The 18206-nt window shown below is 52.7% G+C and overlaps 1 protein-coding gene across 2 annotated transcripts in view; it reads left to right on the top strand.

Annotated features, from left to right (window-relative positions):
* The window catches only part of PLXND1 (plexin D1), a 66999-nt gene that overhangs the window by 12466 nt on the left and 36327 nt on the right, over positions 1-18206 (top strand). Inside the window, exons 2-11 of one of the 2 annotated variants that reach the window (XM_079316955.1) lie at positions 1666-1842; positions 5128-5259; positions 7303-7403; positions 8045-8174; positions 8821-8995; positions 10387-10495; positions 11245-11347; positions 14030-14134; positions 15881-15970; positions 16804-16897. In XM_079316955.1, the coding sequence (XP_079173081.1) occupies positions 1666-1842; positions 5128-5259; positions 7303-7403; positions 8045-8174; positions 8821-8995; positions 10387-10495; positions 11245-11347; positions 14030-14134; positions 15881-15970; positions 16804-16897 (1216 nt within the window). Of the gene's footprint in view, positions 1-1665; positions 1843-5127; positions 5260-7302; positions 7404-8044; positions 8175-8820; positions 8996-10386; positions 10496-11244; positions 11348-14026; positions 14135-15880; positions 15971-16803; positions 16898-18206 lie in introns of both variants that reach the window. The other variant, XM_079316954.1, reaches the window with a different exon arrangement.

The following is an 18206-nucleotide window of genomic DNA, read 5'->3' as shown; positions in this document are numbered from 1 at the left end:
CAGGAGGTGCCTCTGTGCCTCAGTTTTCCTGCAGGAAGGAGCCTTGTAGGCTTTAAGTGGTGATGTTCTTCAAGAGTAATGGAGAGAAGCTAGAGATAATCTTGCCTAAGATGAATAAATAAATCCAAGTGAATTTCTAAATATCTGTTTGTGAAGACAAGAAATCATTAAATTGGAAACATGAATGAGTTGCCATGCCCTCTGCATAGTACAAACAAAGTCGTGTGGCCCAGTTACAGGGCAAACACACACACTTAAGAATTTGGGCTGTGATTTTACTTTTTACTAGAATGAGATGTGTTAAAACAGCAAAATGCATTTAGCATTGCATCCACAAACTTGTTCCTTTCTTGGTCCCCTAAGAAAAGAGCTGCAGCTTTGAATGTGCTGTCCTGTTTGGCACTCACGTGAGTGGTCACAGCCTCTCCTAGGCTGCACCTGGGGTGACACTGGCTGGTGTGGTGATGGCCCTTGAAACGTGCCCATCATTTGCAGGGCTCTGACTGCACCTGCTGCAGCTCAGAAAATCTGCTGCAGGAGTGACTGCAGGTGAATTGTCGACAGTGAGGCTGTTGTGATGTTCAGGTGTTGTCAAATCCATCCAAGTTCTCTGAGCAGAAATCACACGAGAATCTCAGAGGATTTGGAGTGAGGGGCTCATAAATCTTGGGTGTGTCTTGGCAAGGCAGTAGCAATATGAGGCTTCAGTTCCCTTGCAAATGCTGCTGTCATGAAGCAAATGCACTAATTAATTTAGCATAGGAGACTCAAGTCTGTTGTCTTGCTTTTGGCCAAACAAGTCAAACGCCTGCCCATAGACAGGCCAATGACAAGTCCTTAAGCACTTCCTTTGCCCCATGGCAGTGAGTGGATGTGGGAGCCCTGCTGGCAGCCTTGTGCCCCGTGTGCCAGCCCTGCAGGGCAGCTCATCAGCCAGGGCCAGCTGCATTTTCCTGTTGCATGGCTCAGCAGAGCAGGGCTCTAAGAACTCTGTCCTGATATATATGGATGTTTGTGCACCATACAATGTTTGTGCAGCATACAGTGTTTGTGCAGCATGCAGTGTTTGTGCAGCATACAGTGTTTGTGTAGCATGCAATGTTTGTGCAGCATACAGTGTTTGTGCAGCATACAGATGTTTGTGCAGCATACAGTGTTTGTGTAGCATGCAATGTTTGTGTAGCATACAGTGTTTGTGTAGCATACAGTGTTTGTGTAGCATACAATGTTTGTGCAGCATACAGATGTTTGTGCAGCATACAGTGTTTGTGCACCATACAATGTTTGTGCAGCATACAGTGTTTGTGCAGCATACAGTGTTTGTGCAGCATACAATGTTTGTGCAGCATAGAGATGTTTGTGCAGCATACAGTGTTTGTGCAGCATGCAATGCTTGTTGTGCAGCATACAGTGTTTGTGCAGCATACAGTGTTTGTGCAGCATGCAATGTTTGTGCAGCATACAGATGTTTGTGCAGCATACAGTGTTTGTGCAGCATACAGTGTTTGTGCAGCATGCAATGTTTGTGCAGCATACAGATGTTTGTGCAGCATACAGTGTTTGTGCAGCATACAGTGTTTGTGCAGCATGCAATGTTTGTGCAGCATACAGATGTTTGTGCAGCATACAGTGTTTGCGCAGCTGCTGACGTGTGTCTCTCCCCAGCTGCAGCCGGAGCAGCTGGACTGTGGGGCCGCACACCTGCAGCACCCCCTGGCCATCGTGAACCCCGTCACAGCCTCCCCCATCTTCACCTACAGCCGCCTGACGGCCGTGGCCGTGGCCAGCGTCAACAACTTCACCGTGGCGTTCCTGGGCACGGCCAGTGGAGGACTCCTGAAGGCAAGTGGGGCCAGCAGCAGCACATGGGCCAGCTGAGCTGGGACGGGGGTGTCGGGGCTCCCCTTCCACCACCTCTGAGCATGACATCTGTTTTCTGCCTGGTGTGAGCACCTGCTTCCTTCAGGCAGTGGAGAAGGAATTGGGTGCTGCTGTAACCTGGACAGTGATACACGCTGCCTGCTGGCTGTTAATCACTGCTCAGGGCTACCGTGTCAGCAGGATGTTTTTGATGAACACTAAGCTGAAAATTCTATTGTGCAGCATTGAATTATTACTTAATTGTATTAAACTATTGTATTAATTATATTACTATAATTTAAAAAATAAGATTATAGACACAATATAATTTTAATTACAATATTTTGTTATTATTTTAATTGTTGAAGTCACTACGATTATTAGAAGCTTTCTAATAAATTGTCCCTTGGTTTTAAAGACTCCATGCAGACAGGGGAATCACAAAGAGATTCTTCTTCACAGCTGAATCCAAAGCAGGTGTGAGCCCATGCTGGAGTCTGTTCTAAGTAACATGCCAGAGGTGATGCAGAGTGATGCAATGCCCCACCTCTGCAGCCAGGACACAGGCCAAGCTCTCAGTAACCCTAGTGCTTGAAGTTTGCCAGGGAAAGTTTTGATTCCAGGCAGCCACAGCAGTCTGGTGAGCTGCCAGTATCACAAGTCCATAGAGAGGAGGGAGAAAAGGCCTGGAGCAGAGACAGCTGATACCTGCTTTATCTGTGCCTGGGGGGACTGGTGCACAATGGGGGATACTGCATCAAAATACTTGGATAGAAAAAGCTCACCCAGTCTCTTCCCTTGCATCGAAGAGCCGCTGGCAGAAATGTGGGAGCAATCACAAAGGAGCTCCCTGCTTTGATTTTTGCCCAGAGGGGCAGTAATTTGGGAGGGTGGGAGGGGCTGGGGGCGCAAGCCACCCGCAGCGCGGGCTGTTCACACGGGCTGTTCACACGGCATTAACAGCTCTGCTCCCATCCCTCCCGGGGACCAGCCTTATCTGCACTGCCTCCATTAGGGAGAGGCTCCTGCCTACCCTGTGCCGGGATAATTTGCTCTGATAGCTGTAATCTAATTCCACAACACAGCTGCACAACCAGAAGCCCTTCTACCTCTGGGGCTCCTTGCTCTTTGGCACGGGACCTAAGACACTTGGCGTGAGCAAATCACGCAGACTTGCTGCCTGAGAAAAGACAGCAGAGGGGCAGAACTAGTGCTTGCCCAGCTCCTGCCAGCAGCAATCTGGGCACCAGGGACATGTATGGCGAATTAATGCAATTCTGTGGCTGCAGCCAGGCATTTGGTGAGGCCAGTAGCACATGCAGCAGTCACAAGAGGGCCAGCAGTGCCTGAGCAGCATGGCCAGGGCAGGACGTGCCAGGGCTGGGTGAACTCGAGGGTGACGTGGGAGGAGGGGTCTGTGCTGGTGTGTCAGGGTCTGTCCTGCTGTGCCCAGCTCTCTCCTGCTGTGCCCAGCTCTGTCCTGCTGTGCCCAGGTCAGTCCTGCTGTGCCCAGCTCTGTCCTGCTGTGCCCAGCTCTCTCCTGGTGTGCCCAGCTCTCTCCTGCTGTGCCCAGCTCTGTCCTGCTGTGCCCAGCTCTGTCCTGGTGTACCCAGATCTGTCCTGCTGTGCCCAGATCTGTCCTGCTCTGCCCAGCTCTCTCCTGCTGTGCCCAGGTCAGTCCTGCTGTGCCCAGATCTGTCCTGCTGTGCCCAGGTGTGTCCTGGTGTGCCCAGGTCAGTCCTGCTGTGCCCAGCTCTCTCCTGCTGTGCCCAGGTCAGTCCTGCTGTGCCCAGATCTGTCCTGCTGTGCCCAGGTGTGTCCTGGTGTGCCCAGCTCTGTCCTGCTGTGCCCAGCTCTCTCCTGCTGTGCCCAGCTCTCTCCTGGTGTGCCCAGCTCTCTCCTGCTGTGCCCAGCTCTGGAAGCTGCAGACAAGGGCTGTGCTGAGGTTACCCAGGACATCCCTTGCTCTGCTCCCACCAGGCCAGGGTAGTGTGTGTCTCCAGCTGCTGCCCCAGGACTGGGGGTCTCTGCCCCTCTGGGCTGCTGTGGGGGCTCTCCCCAGAGCCTGCAGCCCCTGGGATCAGGGAAATGGCCTGGGTGAAGAGGGTGTAGGGTGACCATCCAGGAGGCAGAGGGACCCAGCACAGGTGTCTGTGAACAGCCACACTTGGAGCACATCCCAGCAGGAGGGAGAGGAGTGCAGTGGAGGTGTCAGAGCTCAGTGCATGGATATCTTGGGTGATCTCAGGGAAATAATTCAGCTTCTGGCTAGTCAGATTTTAAAATGGACACAGTGATAGTACCCTGCCTTTTCTGCATAGCTCTCAGTGCTTGCATATTTTTCTTAGCAGAGAGAAGCCTGAGCTATCATACTGGGGTGTGTCAGTGCTGCTCTAGTGTAGGAATTAATTAATCTATGTTAATTAATTAATTAATCCACATTTAGAGAACAGAGGCACACTTGGTCATTACAATTATTGCCTTCCCTTGCTAACAAGGAGGCAAGAATTTTCCTCACTCTTTCTGTTTTAAGCTGAGAAGTGAGTGCCACGATAAATTGTGTGGCCCCATTGTTATTTCCTCTCAGCAATGCCACATTTATTTTACTGAATTTTCGAGTCAAATGCCAAGACATTCAGAGAACTGAAAGGCAAGCTGATGCTGTGCAGCCTCATCCATCACTGCCAGTGCTTGAACTGGTGATTCACGAGGCAAGGTAGGACTTGGCACTCTTGTGGCAGCTGCCATGGTCTTCTGGAGTCAGCAGGGATAGGAGCTTCTTCTGGCTGGGAGTGACAACACTTATATTTCAAATATGCAGGCGCAGGAGATGCTGTGCTGTACAGCCCCGTTGCTGATTTTCACTGTTTTTCATTAAGTTTTGGAAACTCATTGTTCTCTGCCCAGAATGTGTGTATGTATGTGCTGAGGTCTGAAGGCTGGTGCCACTTGCATGGGGGTGGCACAGACACTGCTGTGCATGCAGCTGTGCATGCAGCTGTGCAGGGGCAGAGCCTCCTCAGCCCCTCTGCAGAGCAGCCCCTCAGAGGCAGCAGGCAGGGCAGGGTCTGCATCCCTGGGCAGGGCTGGGGCTCTCTCAGTGACACAGAGCTGCCTTGCCAGGCCTGCAGAGTGTCAGACATTCACAGTGCTGTACGACTTGGGGCACCTCTCTATACCACTGTGGCTTTTATTTATAACCAAGGAGAAATTATCTCCCCTCAGTATTTGGAAATGGTCTCAGTGAGTGGCCTCTTCTCTCTCCAGATTAACCTGGACAGTACCATGAAGGTTATTAGCAGGAGATCCATCTCAGTGGCTTATGGAGAGCCTGTCCATCCCATCATGCAGTTTGACCCTTCTGATTCCACCTACCTCTACCTGATGACCTCTTACCAGGTGAGATCTAAGTCATCAACAAAACAGTTCTTGGAGCACAGCACACATTTGATTTAGCTCAGAGCTGGGAGCAGAAAGGGACAGTAAGATTTCCTCTGAGATTAATGGTGAGAGCCAGGATGTTCAGAGCTTTGGCTGTCGCTGGGCTTTCTGGGGAGGCCTGTCCATTCCCCTGGGCTGGGTGATAACACCATGCAGCCCAGCTCACCGTGTCTTTGTGGTGGTCAGGTAAAAAGAGAATGAAAGGTGCTGAAACTGATTGCACTTATGGGAGTGCAGAAATAAGCAAAGGTTGTTCCTGTTCAGATACCCCAAAATGCCGTACATGGTCTTTAGGAAGGCTTTCAGGAGATCCTATAGACAAAAAGTCTGCCTGGTCCCTGGGGAGGTTTCTGCTCAGCTTGGCAGGAGGGCCCTGCAGGGACCTGGAGAGCTGCAGCAGGTACAGACAGGCACTCCCATCTCCATCAGCTTAACAGAGTGGGAAGATGAGAGCTGAGTGCTCCAGGCACTGATGGTTTGTCCTGAATTACATTTTAATCTGTCAAAACAGATGCACAACCACAAATGTTACACGTCGCATTTGTATTTTCCAAGCTCTAATTCCCTGCAGATTGGTCATTACCATTTCACAGACCCTCCCAGGACGCCTCTTTAGCTGATTCTCCAACTGTGTCCTCAGCCCCTGGCTGGGCTGTGCCCTCCACTCAGGCTGATCAAACGACTGGTGTGCTGCTTGTGGTGCCTCCTCTGGCTGCTTCTTTTCCAGTCAATCTGACGAGTTAATTTTTCTCTGGTGGAGTTAGCATCCTGGGAGGCTCCCCAGGAGCTTGGCAGGGCTGGGGGGCAGTGAAGTGCTGTGTGTGAAGGGGGGCTCTGGCCAAGGAGCCCACAGCTGGAGTGTGCTTGCCTGGTGGGAGCTCAGGACTCTTGGCACCTCACATTTTCAGTCCCCACTGTTCCAAACCACTCAGGTTTCCTTCCCAAATGTTTAAAGATCAAAGGAGGAGAGAGCAGAAACCAACACATGCTTTCTCTTCCAACTGCCAAGTGAGTCCCCAGAGGTACTTTGATACTTTGATTTTTTTACAAATCAAGGTTTCTAGAGTGGTGCTGCTTCTGATCTTTGTGTAAACAGCCAGAGTGCTGGGCCCTGTTTGGAGAGATTTCTGCAGGTCTGGGTGAGAGCTTTTCACAGAGAGGGACAAGCTGTGAAGTTGTGTCCATCTGACACCTCTGAAAGGTGCAGTGTCACACTCTGCGACCTGGTCATCACATGGCATCAGAAAAGCTCATCTAGCCCAGCTCAGCTGAGCTGGCTGCAAACCCTGCGGGTTCCTGAGCCCTGGGGCATCTTTCCTGTCAGGGCTGGGGTCCCTGGCTCGGGCACAGGCGGCTGCTGGGGCTCCTGCCCGGGCTGGGTGACCTGGCACAGCCCCAGCGTCCAGCTGAGCCAGGGTCTGCCCCTATGGGGCTGGGTGAGCGTGCTGGGGGTGAGGGTGAGCCTGTCCCAGGGTGAGGATGTGAGGGTGTCCCAGCTCAGGGTGAGGGTGAGCCTGTCCCAGGGTGAGGGTGTCCCAGGGTAAGGATGTGAGGGTGTCCCAGCTCAGGTTGAGGGTGTCCCAGATCAGGGTGAGCGTGCTGGGGGTGAGGGTGTCCCTGTCCCAGGGTGAGGGTGTCCCAGGGTGAGGATGTGGGGGTGTCCCAAGGTAAGGGTGTCCCAGGGTGAGGGTGTCCCAGGGTGAGGGTGTCCCAGGGTGAGGGTGTCCCTGCTCAGGGTGAGGGTGTCCCAGGGTGAGGGTGTGGGGGTGTCCCAGGGTGAGGGTGTCCCAGGGTAAGGGTGTCCCAGGGTGAGGGTGTGGGGGTGTCCCAGGGTAAGGGTATCTCAGGGTGAGGGTGTCCCAGGGTAAGGGTGTCCCAGGGTGAGGGTGTGAGGGTGTCCCAGCCCCAGGTGCTGGGGTCTTGTCTCCAGCTGCAGGTGCCCATGCTGGGCAGTGCTCCTGGGGGCTGTGGCTCCTCTGGCACTGTGCTGTTGTTGTGCAGATGACCCGGGTGAAGGTGGCTGCCTGCAGCCAGTACCAGACGTGCAGGGAGTGCCTGGGGGCTGCTGATGCCTACTGCGGCTGGTGCACCATGGACACCAGGTAGGAGCAGCCGTGGTCCCTTGGCCCTCAAGCCTGGGCAAGCATTTCTGGTGCCTTTTGTATTTCCCCACACTACCAACAGTCTTTTTCCATTCCTTAAAAAAATCTGTGCTGTTAGAAACAATTGCATCTGACCCAAAGGGTTGGGATGTTCTTCGGAGCCAAGATGTCACCGTAGCTGCATTGTCACAGCACAGGCAGCTGCCAGTGCAAAGAATGTGTTGGAGGTGTCAAACCATGGGACTGGGAGAACCCACACTCTGTGAAAGTCCATCTTTTGCCTCTGCAGATCTCATCTATCAGTATCAGTCACACGCAAAAGGGGATATTCAAAATTAGATTCCACATTTGCAAAGTGAAGATGTCAGACAAAATGTCATCCTCTTCTCCTTAGTTTGGGTTCAGCCTGGCCTTTTCCTGCCTTCCTCAGTCCTGCTGTTCCCCTGCTGCTGTGGGAGCACGTTTTTATCACAGCAAGCAGACACTTTAAACAGCAGTCAATGTTAAGGCTTAGCTGCATGGGTGAAGGAGAAAGATACCGACACAAGATTTTCTCGGGAGCTTCCCTCACTAGGAATTCAACATTTTTATCACCTGTTTTGAAACTCATCAACCACGAGCTGCTCCTCTGTTTGTTGCAGGTGTTCTCTGCAGCACGAGTGCACCAACTTCACAGGGACCAATTTCTGGGCAAGTGTGAGCGGGGGAGTGCAGCAGTGCCCTTCCATGACCATCCTGGAGCCCGAGATCAACATCGACAAAGAGAACCCGGTGCGTTGGTGCCAGTGCCAAACCAGCCCTGCAGGGCTGTGGGGCAGGGCTGCTCCTGGGGCAGGTGACATCCTCCCGTGGATTCACAGCTCCCCGTGCCCTGGGTGGGCTCAGGGCTGTGGGGCACTGCTGCTCCTGGGGCAGGTGACATCCCCCCATGAAGCTGCACAGCTCCCCGTGCCCTGGGTGGGCTCAGGCTGCTGGGCAGGGCTGTGGCTCCCAGCTGTGAGCAGGGGATGCTCGTGCTCTGCATCAGGCCCAGGATGAGCTGGGGTGAGCTGCCCCTGCAGCCTGAGCCAGCTGGGTGCCAGCCCTGTGGGCAAACAGCACCTGGAGCTGAGCCACTGGCAAAAACCACCAAAACCCACCCAAGTGCTGTCCCAAACACACAGGGCAGGGTCACAACATTTCTGATACAATCAGCTGCACACAGCTGAGTCAGCTCATTTCCTGGTTTTGTATTGTTGCTCTTTTAAAGTATTTCAATTATATTTTAGAGGTTTTCGCCAAAATACTGTTTGTTTCAAGACAGACCCTGTCTGTGGGCTTGTTTTGGAGTTGCTACCTCTGAACAGTTTCTAAAATGTTGACAATTTCTAAATATAATTTTCTGTGATAATAGCTGATATTTTTTTGTCTAATATAGGCCCTGATAATACAAATAAATGGAACTATCCCGAACTTGAATGGAACAAATATTTCATGTGACTATGGAAACAACATCCACACGGTAGCCAGAGTTGCTGGGGATTATGTAAACCAGTTTATTTATTGCAGTTTGCTTCCACACGAGAAATATCCAGCATTTCCTGATGACCAAGGTATGTAGAGGCAAACAAGCTGTGTTCCTTCTAACCACTTTTGTGGATATAGTTTTTAATAGGCTTTATTTGTTTTTTCAGTTGTAGGTGCAGTTAATGCATACAGGGAAGAAAAGGCTGGAGCTGCTTCTGTTTTACAGGGCATATGACTCTGAAGTGTAGGAGTTCCACCATCTCTACTTGAATTGATAGTATTTCAAATCTATCAATTTTTTTGTTTAAATATCAGAATTTAAATGCCAGTTCATGTACTTATTTTCATCTGGTTTGAGCTTCTTCTTTAGAATTAGTATACACCAAGCCAAAAACGTTTTAGCCCTACTAATAATGTAGTTTTTTATATTGGTATTTTCAATTGCTCTGTTTATTTCCCTCCCAACTCACGCTGCTTTTCAGGAGCTGTTGGGCTCCTGGCCCCCAGTTTGCAATCAAAGGCCAGGCAGAGGTGAGCAGTGCTCTGCCTGTCTCCAGGCTCCAGGAGCTGCTGCAGAGATGAGAGCTGAGGATGAGGCTGGAGCAGCTGAGCTGGGCTCAGCACTCCTGGGCTGGCCCCTGAGCCTTGGGGCAGCCCCTCTCAGAGCCCTTGGAGAAGCTTGGGCTTCACTCCAGACTTGAGTCTTGCTAAATCTTCATCCTTCAGGCCTGGTGTGAACGTGCTGTTGAAGATAGCTGACGTCAGTAAGGGCAGAATTAGCTTGTCCTTTTGAAAATTCTGCTTTTTCTGGGCCCGTTTGTAAAGCTGCATTGCTTTTCTCCCAAACTATCCAAAGAATGGGAGATCATTAACTGCTCTGTATTGTTGGTTACAGCAATGTCCAAATGAATTTCTGGAATCCAGTGCGCTGATTTATTGTCTGTATTCTGAAAGAGTCATTGTTTCTTCTCCCTGGTGCTTATATGGCAAAATTGCAAAGAAAAAAATTAGGCAATTTTGGGGGAAGGGAAGGTGGTATGGTGTACTGAGCAGCCTAAAAAAGGATTTCCTGTCTCTGCAGGTTTGCTGGCACAGGGAAGTGAGCGGGATTTTAAAGCATGATAACTAACATGTTTTAATTGCCTCTTTTTAAAAATCATAATTTAGCACCAACCGTACGTGAAGACAATAATTAAATCTGCTAATTAACACTTGCGTAACATGCTGGGATTTTGTGCCGAAAGTCACCGTGCTCTTTTCTGTGAGAGCAATGCAAAGTGCTGGTTTAGGAGGGAGGAGCTGAAGGGCAGAGGAGAGAGGATGGCTGGTCCAAGTTCTGAAATGCAGCTCGGAGGAAGCCCTAGAGAAAACAAATCAGATTTAGCCCTTGTTTTCCCAAGGGTCTCCCTTGTCTGCTGGTTGTGAGCGTGAGCAAGGGGCTGTTGCAACCCAATATTCTTTGGCTTGATTTTCTCAGACCACGTGGTCGTCGAGGCTTCTCTCCGGGTCAACAACAAAAACATTATCCGTGCCAATTTCACCATCTATGATTGCAAAAGGATTGGCAGCATTTACCCAAAGAGAGCGTGAGTGGCCCCAGCACAGGGCACGGGGGGCACGGGGGGACACAGGAGCTGCAGGGCAGCTCCAGCCCAGGTTTGCTCTGCGGTTGATGGGGCAGGACTTGGCAGGATCCTGGGAGATGTGGTGCCAGAGGAGGGTCCTCAAGCCATCTGCACATGCTGGGTTTCTTTCAAACATGAATAATATTTTTATATAAAGCTTGTTCTGTTAACCCTTTGCCTCCCCAGCAGTGTGTGGGGGCCTGTGTGGGGCACGGGGAAGGGAGGGTCACACTCTCCAGCTCTTGTGACTGTGGGAGCAGTCACATCCCCCATCAGCTTGGCTGCAGTGCCACACACCAAAACTCACCCAGGAGCACAGCAGGACCTGACCATGCTCCATGGCTGTGGAAGCAGCAGGGAGAGTCTCAGTCAGGTCCAGCATGCTGGGCCCCTCAGAGAGACAGAGCAGGGGAAAGAGCCTTTTTTTTTTTTTTTTTTTTTTTTTTTCTTAAATGTGTTTTTGCTAAGCAGGGGAGGGTGGCTCTCAGTCTGGCATGGCCTGAGGTCAGGCAGGGATGACTGGGAGTGATGGACTCTGCCCACATCCCCTGCCAGGTCCCAGGGAGAGGAGAGGGAAATCCAGCTCCTGCTGTGGGTTTTGCTGGGCACCATTGAAGGCTGAACAGTGTGAAGATGGGCTGCAGGGCTGAGGTGTGGCCCCTCTGAGCAACCTGTACTCTGCTTTTCTCACCTTGCCTTTGCCATTTCAGGTGCACCAGCTGCCTCTCAGCCAGGTGGAAGTGTCACTGGTGCCCCTCTGCCTACAGCTGCGTCTCCAACCACTCCCAGTGTGAGGATGCACTGCAGATGGAGGTGAGGCTGCTTCAGCTGCTGCTGGGGCTCTGAGCCTCCTCCAGCACTGCCACCACTTACTGGCCATGGCTTGTGCCCTGCTGGGGTTGGGGCACCTCCCCAGCTGGTGTTCAGGAGGGGAGGGCTGGGCTGTGCTGGGCTGGGCTGGGCTGGGCTAGGATGTACTGGGATGTACTGGGATGTACTGGGCTGAGGGGTGCACGGGAACAGGCTGCAGCTGCTCAAGGGCTCACCTGTCCTGGTGCCTCCTGGCTCCATCTCTTGGCTTTCCATCACTTCTCATGCCTGGAGCAATGCCACTCCTTCTCCACATCCTGGGACACCTGGATGAAGAAACAGCCACACTCCACCATGCCCTTGGATTTGTCTCGAGGTTGCTGTGTGTTAATAATGTGCTGGAGCACCACTGGGGTGCTCACTCAGAGGGGAAAATCACCCCTTTCCAAATTGCAGCTTTAATACCCAGAGGCTCAGAGTGTTCCTACTACTGAAATTTAAATGGAAGTTAATTTAAATAAAATGGGCCTCTTAGCAATCAATCTGTTCTAGATCCAATCCAAGCTTTTGCTCTGTAAATTGAATATCCCTTTTGCACCTGTGCTCTGCTCTTAACTCAGGTGTCCAGTGTTCTCCCTGTGTCAGATGTGCCCCTGCTCTCAGGCTGAGCCCAGCCTGGCATCCACTCTCCTCCAGTGGGGGCAGCTGGAGGATTTGAGTGCAGGGCAGGGGTGGAGCTGCAGCCATCACCTACAGCTCCATGTCTGTGAATCCCTGGGAAAGGGGCACGGAGGAGGAGCCAGGTGGCAGCTCCAGCAGCAGCACAGGGCAGTGGGCTGGGATCAGCTGTGCCTGCTGTGCACACCCAGCTGTTTTGGGGAGCATCCTTTTTTTTTCTCTGTCCCCTTCACAGGTTCCTCTGGCTGGGTGGGTGCTGGAAGTTGGAAGCCATCCTGGTGTGCTGTGCCTGGGGAGCCCTCAGGGGCTCTGCCCACCCTGGCTATGGGGCAGGGGGCTCTGTGTGTGTGCTGGGCTCTGCTGAGGCTGTGCCAGGGACTTGGGTGCCAGCCTCAGCAGTGACACTGGGTGACATCAGAGCTGTGGGGTCACCTGGGACTGCCTTGGGTTAGTCCTCAATTAGCAAAGGACTAACTTTATCTCCTTGAGGAGATAAACTGCAGTCCAGAGGTGCAGCTGGGCTGGGAGCCGATCTGGGGCGTGTTTGTTTTCTCCCTGAGCCTCCTGCTGATCCTTGAGCAGCTGCACAGAGATGCTCTGCAGCCCTGGAAACGTGCTGTTTTCATGGTGCTGTTGGAGCTTTGGTAAACAAGCAGTGCTGGTGCAGCTCACCTGATCCGGGCCCTGCAGGTGAAGCTGCACCAGCCCCACCTGCAGCATCCCCAACATTCTGCCATTTGCTCTGGGCCAGCTGTGAGGGGCACTCAGCTGGCAGCTCTGCCTCTGCTGCTGTCAACAGCAGGGGAAGGGGCTGCAAGATGACAAGTTAATCAATCCTCTGAAGTGTATTTCTCTGGGAAGCTGTGCCTGCTCTGGTGACATGCAAGGACTCACCAGGCCAGGGGAGGTTTTGCTTGAAATTGTAGCCATGCTGGTTTTATTTTAACTCCTTTTATTTCCTTGGAAGAGGTTTGGGACTGAAATCTCTCCCCAGTCATTTGCTTTGCTGTTCTGCTTCCCTTATCACGTTCATCTTTGTTATTTAATCTCCTTGTTCAGGCAGCACCAACTGTGCTCGGTTAGATGAGTGTCCTGACAGAAGTGAAACATTTTTCCACAGCCACACAGGCACTTCCAGGTAGTTCCTCGGCCCCTATCTAGGTCTGGGGAGGGCAGGAGAGAAACCTCTCCTGTCTGCATGCCTGGTGTCAGGATGTGTCAGACAGACACCCCAGCCCTGGGAGGGCAGGCTCGCCTCTCCCTGGGGCAGCAGCAGCACCAGCATCAGTGCAGCCACAGCAGGATAACCTTCCATGCAGGCAGGGGGAAATCTGGCCTGCTGCAGATGGTTCTGCATAATGGACCAAGTATTTTGTTGTCTTTTGCCCCAATAGCTGCACTGTCACAGGCATTACTCTGGATGTACCCTGGGGCCAGGCACAATCTGGTTCATTTTTGCTGGAGTTTCGCAGTGTGATTTACGTCTCATGAGAGAACAGGACGGGTTTGTCACATAGACTGGAATTCTGAGTCAGCTCCAGTGTCTGAGACATCAATTTAAAACGAGAACAAAAGTAGGGAGACAGATGACCTTTTAAAATAATTTTTCAGCTTCATTGAAGCCTTTCAGTGCAGCTGCCCTGCTCCTGCAGCCCCCCAGCTGGAGCCCCTGTAGTTCTCATACCCTTGCTGTGTGCACTCTGCAGTGCAGGGTGGAGACCCTGGGACACTCTGCAGGTGCTGCCATGGGTGGGACATGACTTGTGGGAGAGGGTCAGGCTGCTAGACCTGCCATTGGAGGGGGCTGGGCTCCTTTCAGAGTCACCCTGGCCCTGTCACGGCCGGATGGCAGCTGAGGTTCAGCTGCAGGGTCACTGTATGGCAACTGCAGGCTTCCCAGTGAAATTAAACCTGCCAAGGACCTTGGTGGTTCCTCTTCCCTTGTTGCTGAGGACACTCAGCATGCACCCAGCTAACCCCTTTTCCCCTTATCTTTGTACCTAGCAGAAGAAACTTGACTGTCCTCGGATAGTGCCTGCGCCTTTGGAGCCAATGCCCACGGGCGTGTCTCGGAGCATCGTGATCTCAGTGGCCAATGCAACTTTCCCTAAGGTAAATGAGTTCCTAGGGCATTGGTAAGGTTTGGACAGGTGTTTGGGGGCAAGGCAACTGCCTGTTCCCTTGTGGGTGTTTGCTCCAGCATGGAGCATGCTGGTGTCCTCTCTCCCACCCCTCCTGCCAGCCTGGCCCCAGAGCCCGTGCTGGGGAACAAAGGACACAGCTCTGAGTGCTGGGCAGGAGCCTGTCTGAGCCACAGACTATAGCTTGGAAGCATTGTTTAACTTCAGACTGTCCCTGCTTGTTTGGTGTGAAAATGTCCTTCAGGTCATCACTGCAGAACTTGTTTGATGTGAACAAGTATTTTTGTGAAATTTTCTGATACGCTGATTCTAACAGTGGAAAGCAGGAGTGGATATCAAATGGTGTCTTTGGAGATGGTGCTGCATGCCAGAGACAGCCAGAGGAATTTGGGGCAAAGAGGCTGAGCTGGCAAAGTGCTTGAGTAAGCTCTAGTGTTTGTAGAAATCTGCCCTGAGTAATTTTGGCTCAGATCAACAGGGCTCATGGGGCCAGGCTTGCCTTGCCCCTGCTGATGGTTGCAGCATCCTGGGCAGCTCAGTGGCTCCTTGCTCTTCAGGAGAGGAGAGTTTTGGAAGTGCTGGTGGAGCTGCTTTGGCGTGCTGGAGGGTGCAGCTGGAGACTGTGGAGGCACCAGTCTCCCCACACCTCCTTGCCCTTGGCTCAGGGGCAGAGCAGGCCCTCGTGCCTGGATGGGGTGGCCTTTTCCTGCACAGCTCCAGCCTCCAGGAAGGAGGCTGTGACCTCTGCAATCAGCAAAACAGGGTGAGAAATCCTTCTTCCTGTCTGGATGCTGAAGGTGGCTGAGGAGGAAGCAATAGTGCAGGGAGCCCACAGGAAACAGAGTCAGCAGGAAAGGGGCAGCAGGAGGGGCTCTGGCAGTCTGGCTTCCTTCCACCACCTCTGCTCACTGTCCCAGGGACAGCAGGACTCCTTCTCCTTCCCTCTCTGCAGGAGCTCGTGAGTGCTGCTGGAGCTGGGAGCTCAGGGATGTGCCCCAGCCTTTGCTGCAGCAGGGCACTGCAGGGCAGGGACTGGGGCCAGAGCTGCCTGGGCACAGGTGATGCCCTGGGCAAGATCCTGCCTGTGTGTTTGCTGAGCCAGCAGCTGCCTGCCAGCAGCCTGGTGCTTCCTTCCATGTCTTTTATCAGATCTGACAGTTTTCAAAGGGTAGTTAGACCTCAGTAGTGGTGGAGCATCAACTGCTTGGAGATTGGACTTTTTTCCTGCAGGATGTGGGCACAGCAGTGATTTGGTGCAGGATATCATCCTTATGTTATCAGGAAAACAGCACAGAGTTTGTCTTTGAACATGTTCTCTGCTGGGTCCTTGTTTGAATTGGAGATTTGGTCTGTGTAGTTGTTGGGAGGAGGACGAGGAAAAAGGTGACTTTGAGCCCAAATCACAGACTGGTTTGGACTGGTTTGGGCAAGGTGTCCTGGGACAATGTTGGCTCTCAGTCTGCAGCATGAGTTCCATGCAGGCTGGCCCAGAGGAGCTGCTGGGGTTACAGGAGCCCAGCCAGGCTCATCTCCTGCCCTGTGTGTGCCAGGGGCCAGGCACAGCTCCTGGTGCCAGCTACTGATCTGCTGGGCTTGGGCAGAGCCCAGGTGCCAGTGGCAGGCTCAAGGTGGGACATGGACCCTGCTGGTCAATTGACAGACAGAGAACTGCACAAATCAGTTCTTGCAGCCACTCTGCCTTGTGTTCCCTCTCTAGGAGCCAGCTCTGGAGTGCCATTTTGGGACAGACGGGACATTTGAAGCCCGGTGGGTGAACTCCTCTGCCGTGGAGTGTGTTCATGTGCTGGTGAGTCGAGGGGTGAGGCTGCCAGCCCTGCTCCCCCCGGGCTGAGGATCAGGTCCCAGGGCAGGCAGGGTCTCACCCCAACCTCCCACCTGGCAGTGGGACACCACTTGCTCTCTAAAAGCCAAGGCATCATTTCCCCATCTCTCACTCCTGCCTTCGTCCCTCTGGGTCTCTGTGTGTGCTGGTGCTGGCAGGGCACACTCGTCTCACTGGTGCTGTGTTCCCAGCCCCTGCTCCCCTGGGGCTTGGGAAAGAGCTGCTTGTTTACCTTTCTAAATGGGAAGAGTTCAGTTCAGGCAAAAAAATTGGCCACCTTTCAGGATTGCTGTTTCTGTAGCTTTTATTTTGAGCAAGGAATTGCCTGAGAAAATGCTGTGATGCTCACTGGAAAGCAGTGTGTGGTTGTCAGGGGGCAAATTGCACCTGCAAAATGCAGCAAAGGTTTGGGCTTTCACCAGGAGGAATATTGCAAGTGGAAGCTGGAGAAGAGCACTTTTCCATCATGTCACCTGTATCACAGCCCTGCTCTGAGAATGTGCAGACAAGCCAGGCTGTTCGTTTTCCTGTCCTTTTCTGCTAAAAATAGCAGCAACCCAGGGCTCTGTGCTCACCAGGATGTGCACTATGTGCTGGTGCCCTTTGCTGGGACTTCAGCAAAATGATTAAAACAAAACTGTCCCAGATCTTCTGCTAAAGATCAGACCCTTGTGTGTAGAGGAGCAGTGGTCAAAGAAGCCTCACAAGAAAGGTCAATCCATGTAGTGTGTGTGTATGTGTATGTAATCTCCTATTTTACTAAATTTTGTAAGGTTTTGTTTGTTTTTTGTGTGCAGCTCCACACATCAGAAAAAAGCCATCGCTTCCCAGTGAACCTCCAGCTGAAGGACAAACCAGACAGGTTTATCGACAGTCCGGAGATGATGACAGGTCTGAGTTGAAAATATTTTTATGCTCCTCTCCTCTGGTTGGCTTGAATGAATCTCAAACCTGGGCAGAGTTTATGGGCACAGCACAGTTCCTTCTCTCAGGCACATGGAGAAAGGGCATTTAGCCAAAGTGACCCCCATGCATGTGAGCCCAGAGCCCAGACTGGCACCCACCACGTCCCTGTCACAGCCAGGCAGCTCAGGTCTCACCTGCCAGCTGTGCATGGCTCAGGTTTCCTGGTGCTCCCAGTCACTGCAGGGATGTGGGCTAGAGAGGAATTCCCCCAGGAGAGAGAAGGGATGGGCAGGGCTGTTCCCTCAGCTCTCACAGGAGCATGGCATCGAGGTTCCACACGCTGTGAAAATTGAGTCCTTCTTGCTTCCTCTGCTGAGAAGGAATAAAATGTGTAAGCACATTTCACCCCTGGCCTGTTCTCTGTCTCTGTGAAGAATGGCTGGATTCCCAAAAAAGCCCTTGCTACATCAGCAAACTGAGGAAGGCAGGCAGGCAGATTCAAAATGAGTCAGGCTCAGACAAGGTATCCAGGCAGAGGAGCCCAGTGGATCAGGGCAGGGGAACACAGTGGATCAGGGCAGGGCAGTGGATCAGGGCAGAGGAGCCCAGTGGATCAGGGCAGAGGAGCCCAGAGGATCAGGGCAAGAGGAGCCCAGTGGATCAGGGCAGAGGAACCCAGTGGATCAGGGCAGAGGAGCCCAGAGGATCAGGGCAGGGCAGTGGATCAGGGCAGAGGAACCCAGTGGATCAGGGCAAGAGGAGCCCAGTGGATCAGGGCAGAGGAACCCAGTGGATCAGGGCAGAGGAGCCCAGTGGATCAGGGCAAGAGGAGCCCAGTGGATCAGGGCAGGGCAGTGGATCAGGGCAGGAGGAGCCCAGAGGATCAGGGCAGGAGGAGCCCAGTGGATCAGGGCAGGGGAACCCAGTGGATCAGGGCAGGAGGAGCCCAGAGGATCAGGGCAGGGGAGCCCAGAGCTGGCTGGCACAGCAGTGTCACACTCTGTAGCCAGAGGTTTGGCAGTGCCCCTTGCCCAGGGCTCTGGCTGGAGGCACATTCCAAGCTCCTTTGCCTCTCTACAGTGTCAGCAGCTGTGGCAGAAGGGAGTGATTGATCTGAGGTGCAGAGGAGCCCAAAGCTTTCCTTTGGAGGGTAGCTGTGTCAGAGAGAGACACGAGCACCAGCACACCAGGGATAGAAAGGTTTCCCCATGATAAATCCCTTGCAAAGTGAAAATACCTGGGAATACCAGCATGGGCAGGCATGAGATCTGGTTCCTCTGCAGAAAGAAGAGGG

The sequence above is a fragment of the Erithacus rubecula genome (genome assembly GCF_903797595.1).
Source record: "Erithacus rubecula genome assembly, chromosome: 13".
Classification (NCBI taxonomy): Eukaryota; Metazoa; Chordata; class Aves; order Passeriformes; family Muscicapidae; genus Erithacus; species Erithacus rubecula.
The sequence above is the reverse complement of the archived record's forward strand: the minus strand, read 5'-3'. Positions and strand labels throughout refer to the sequence as shown.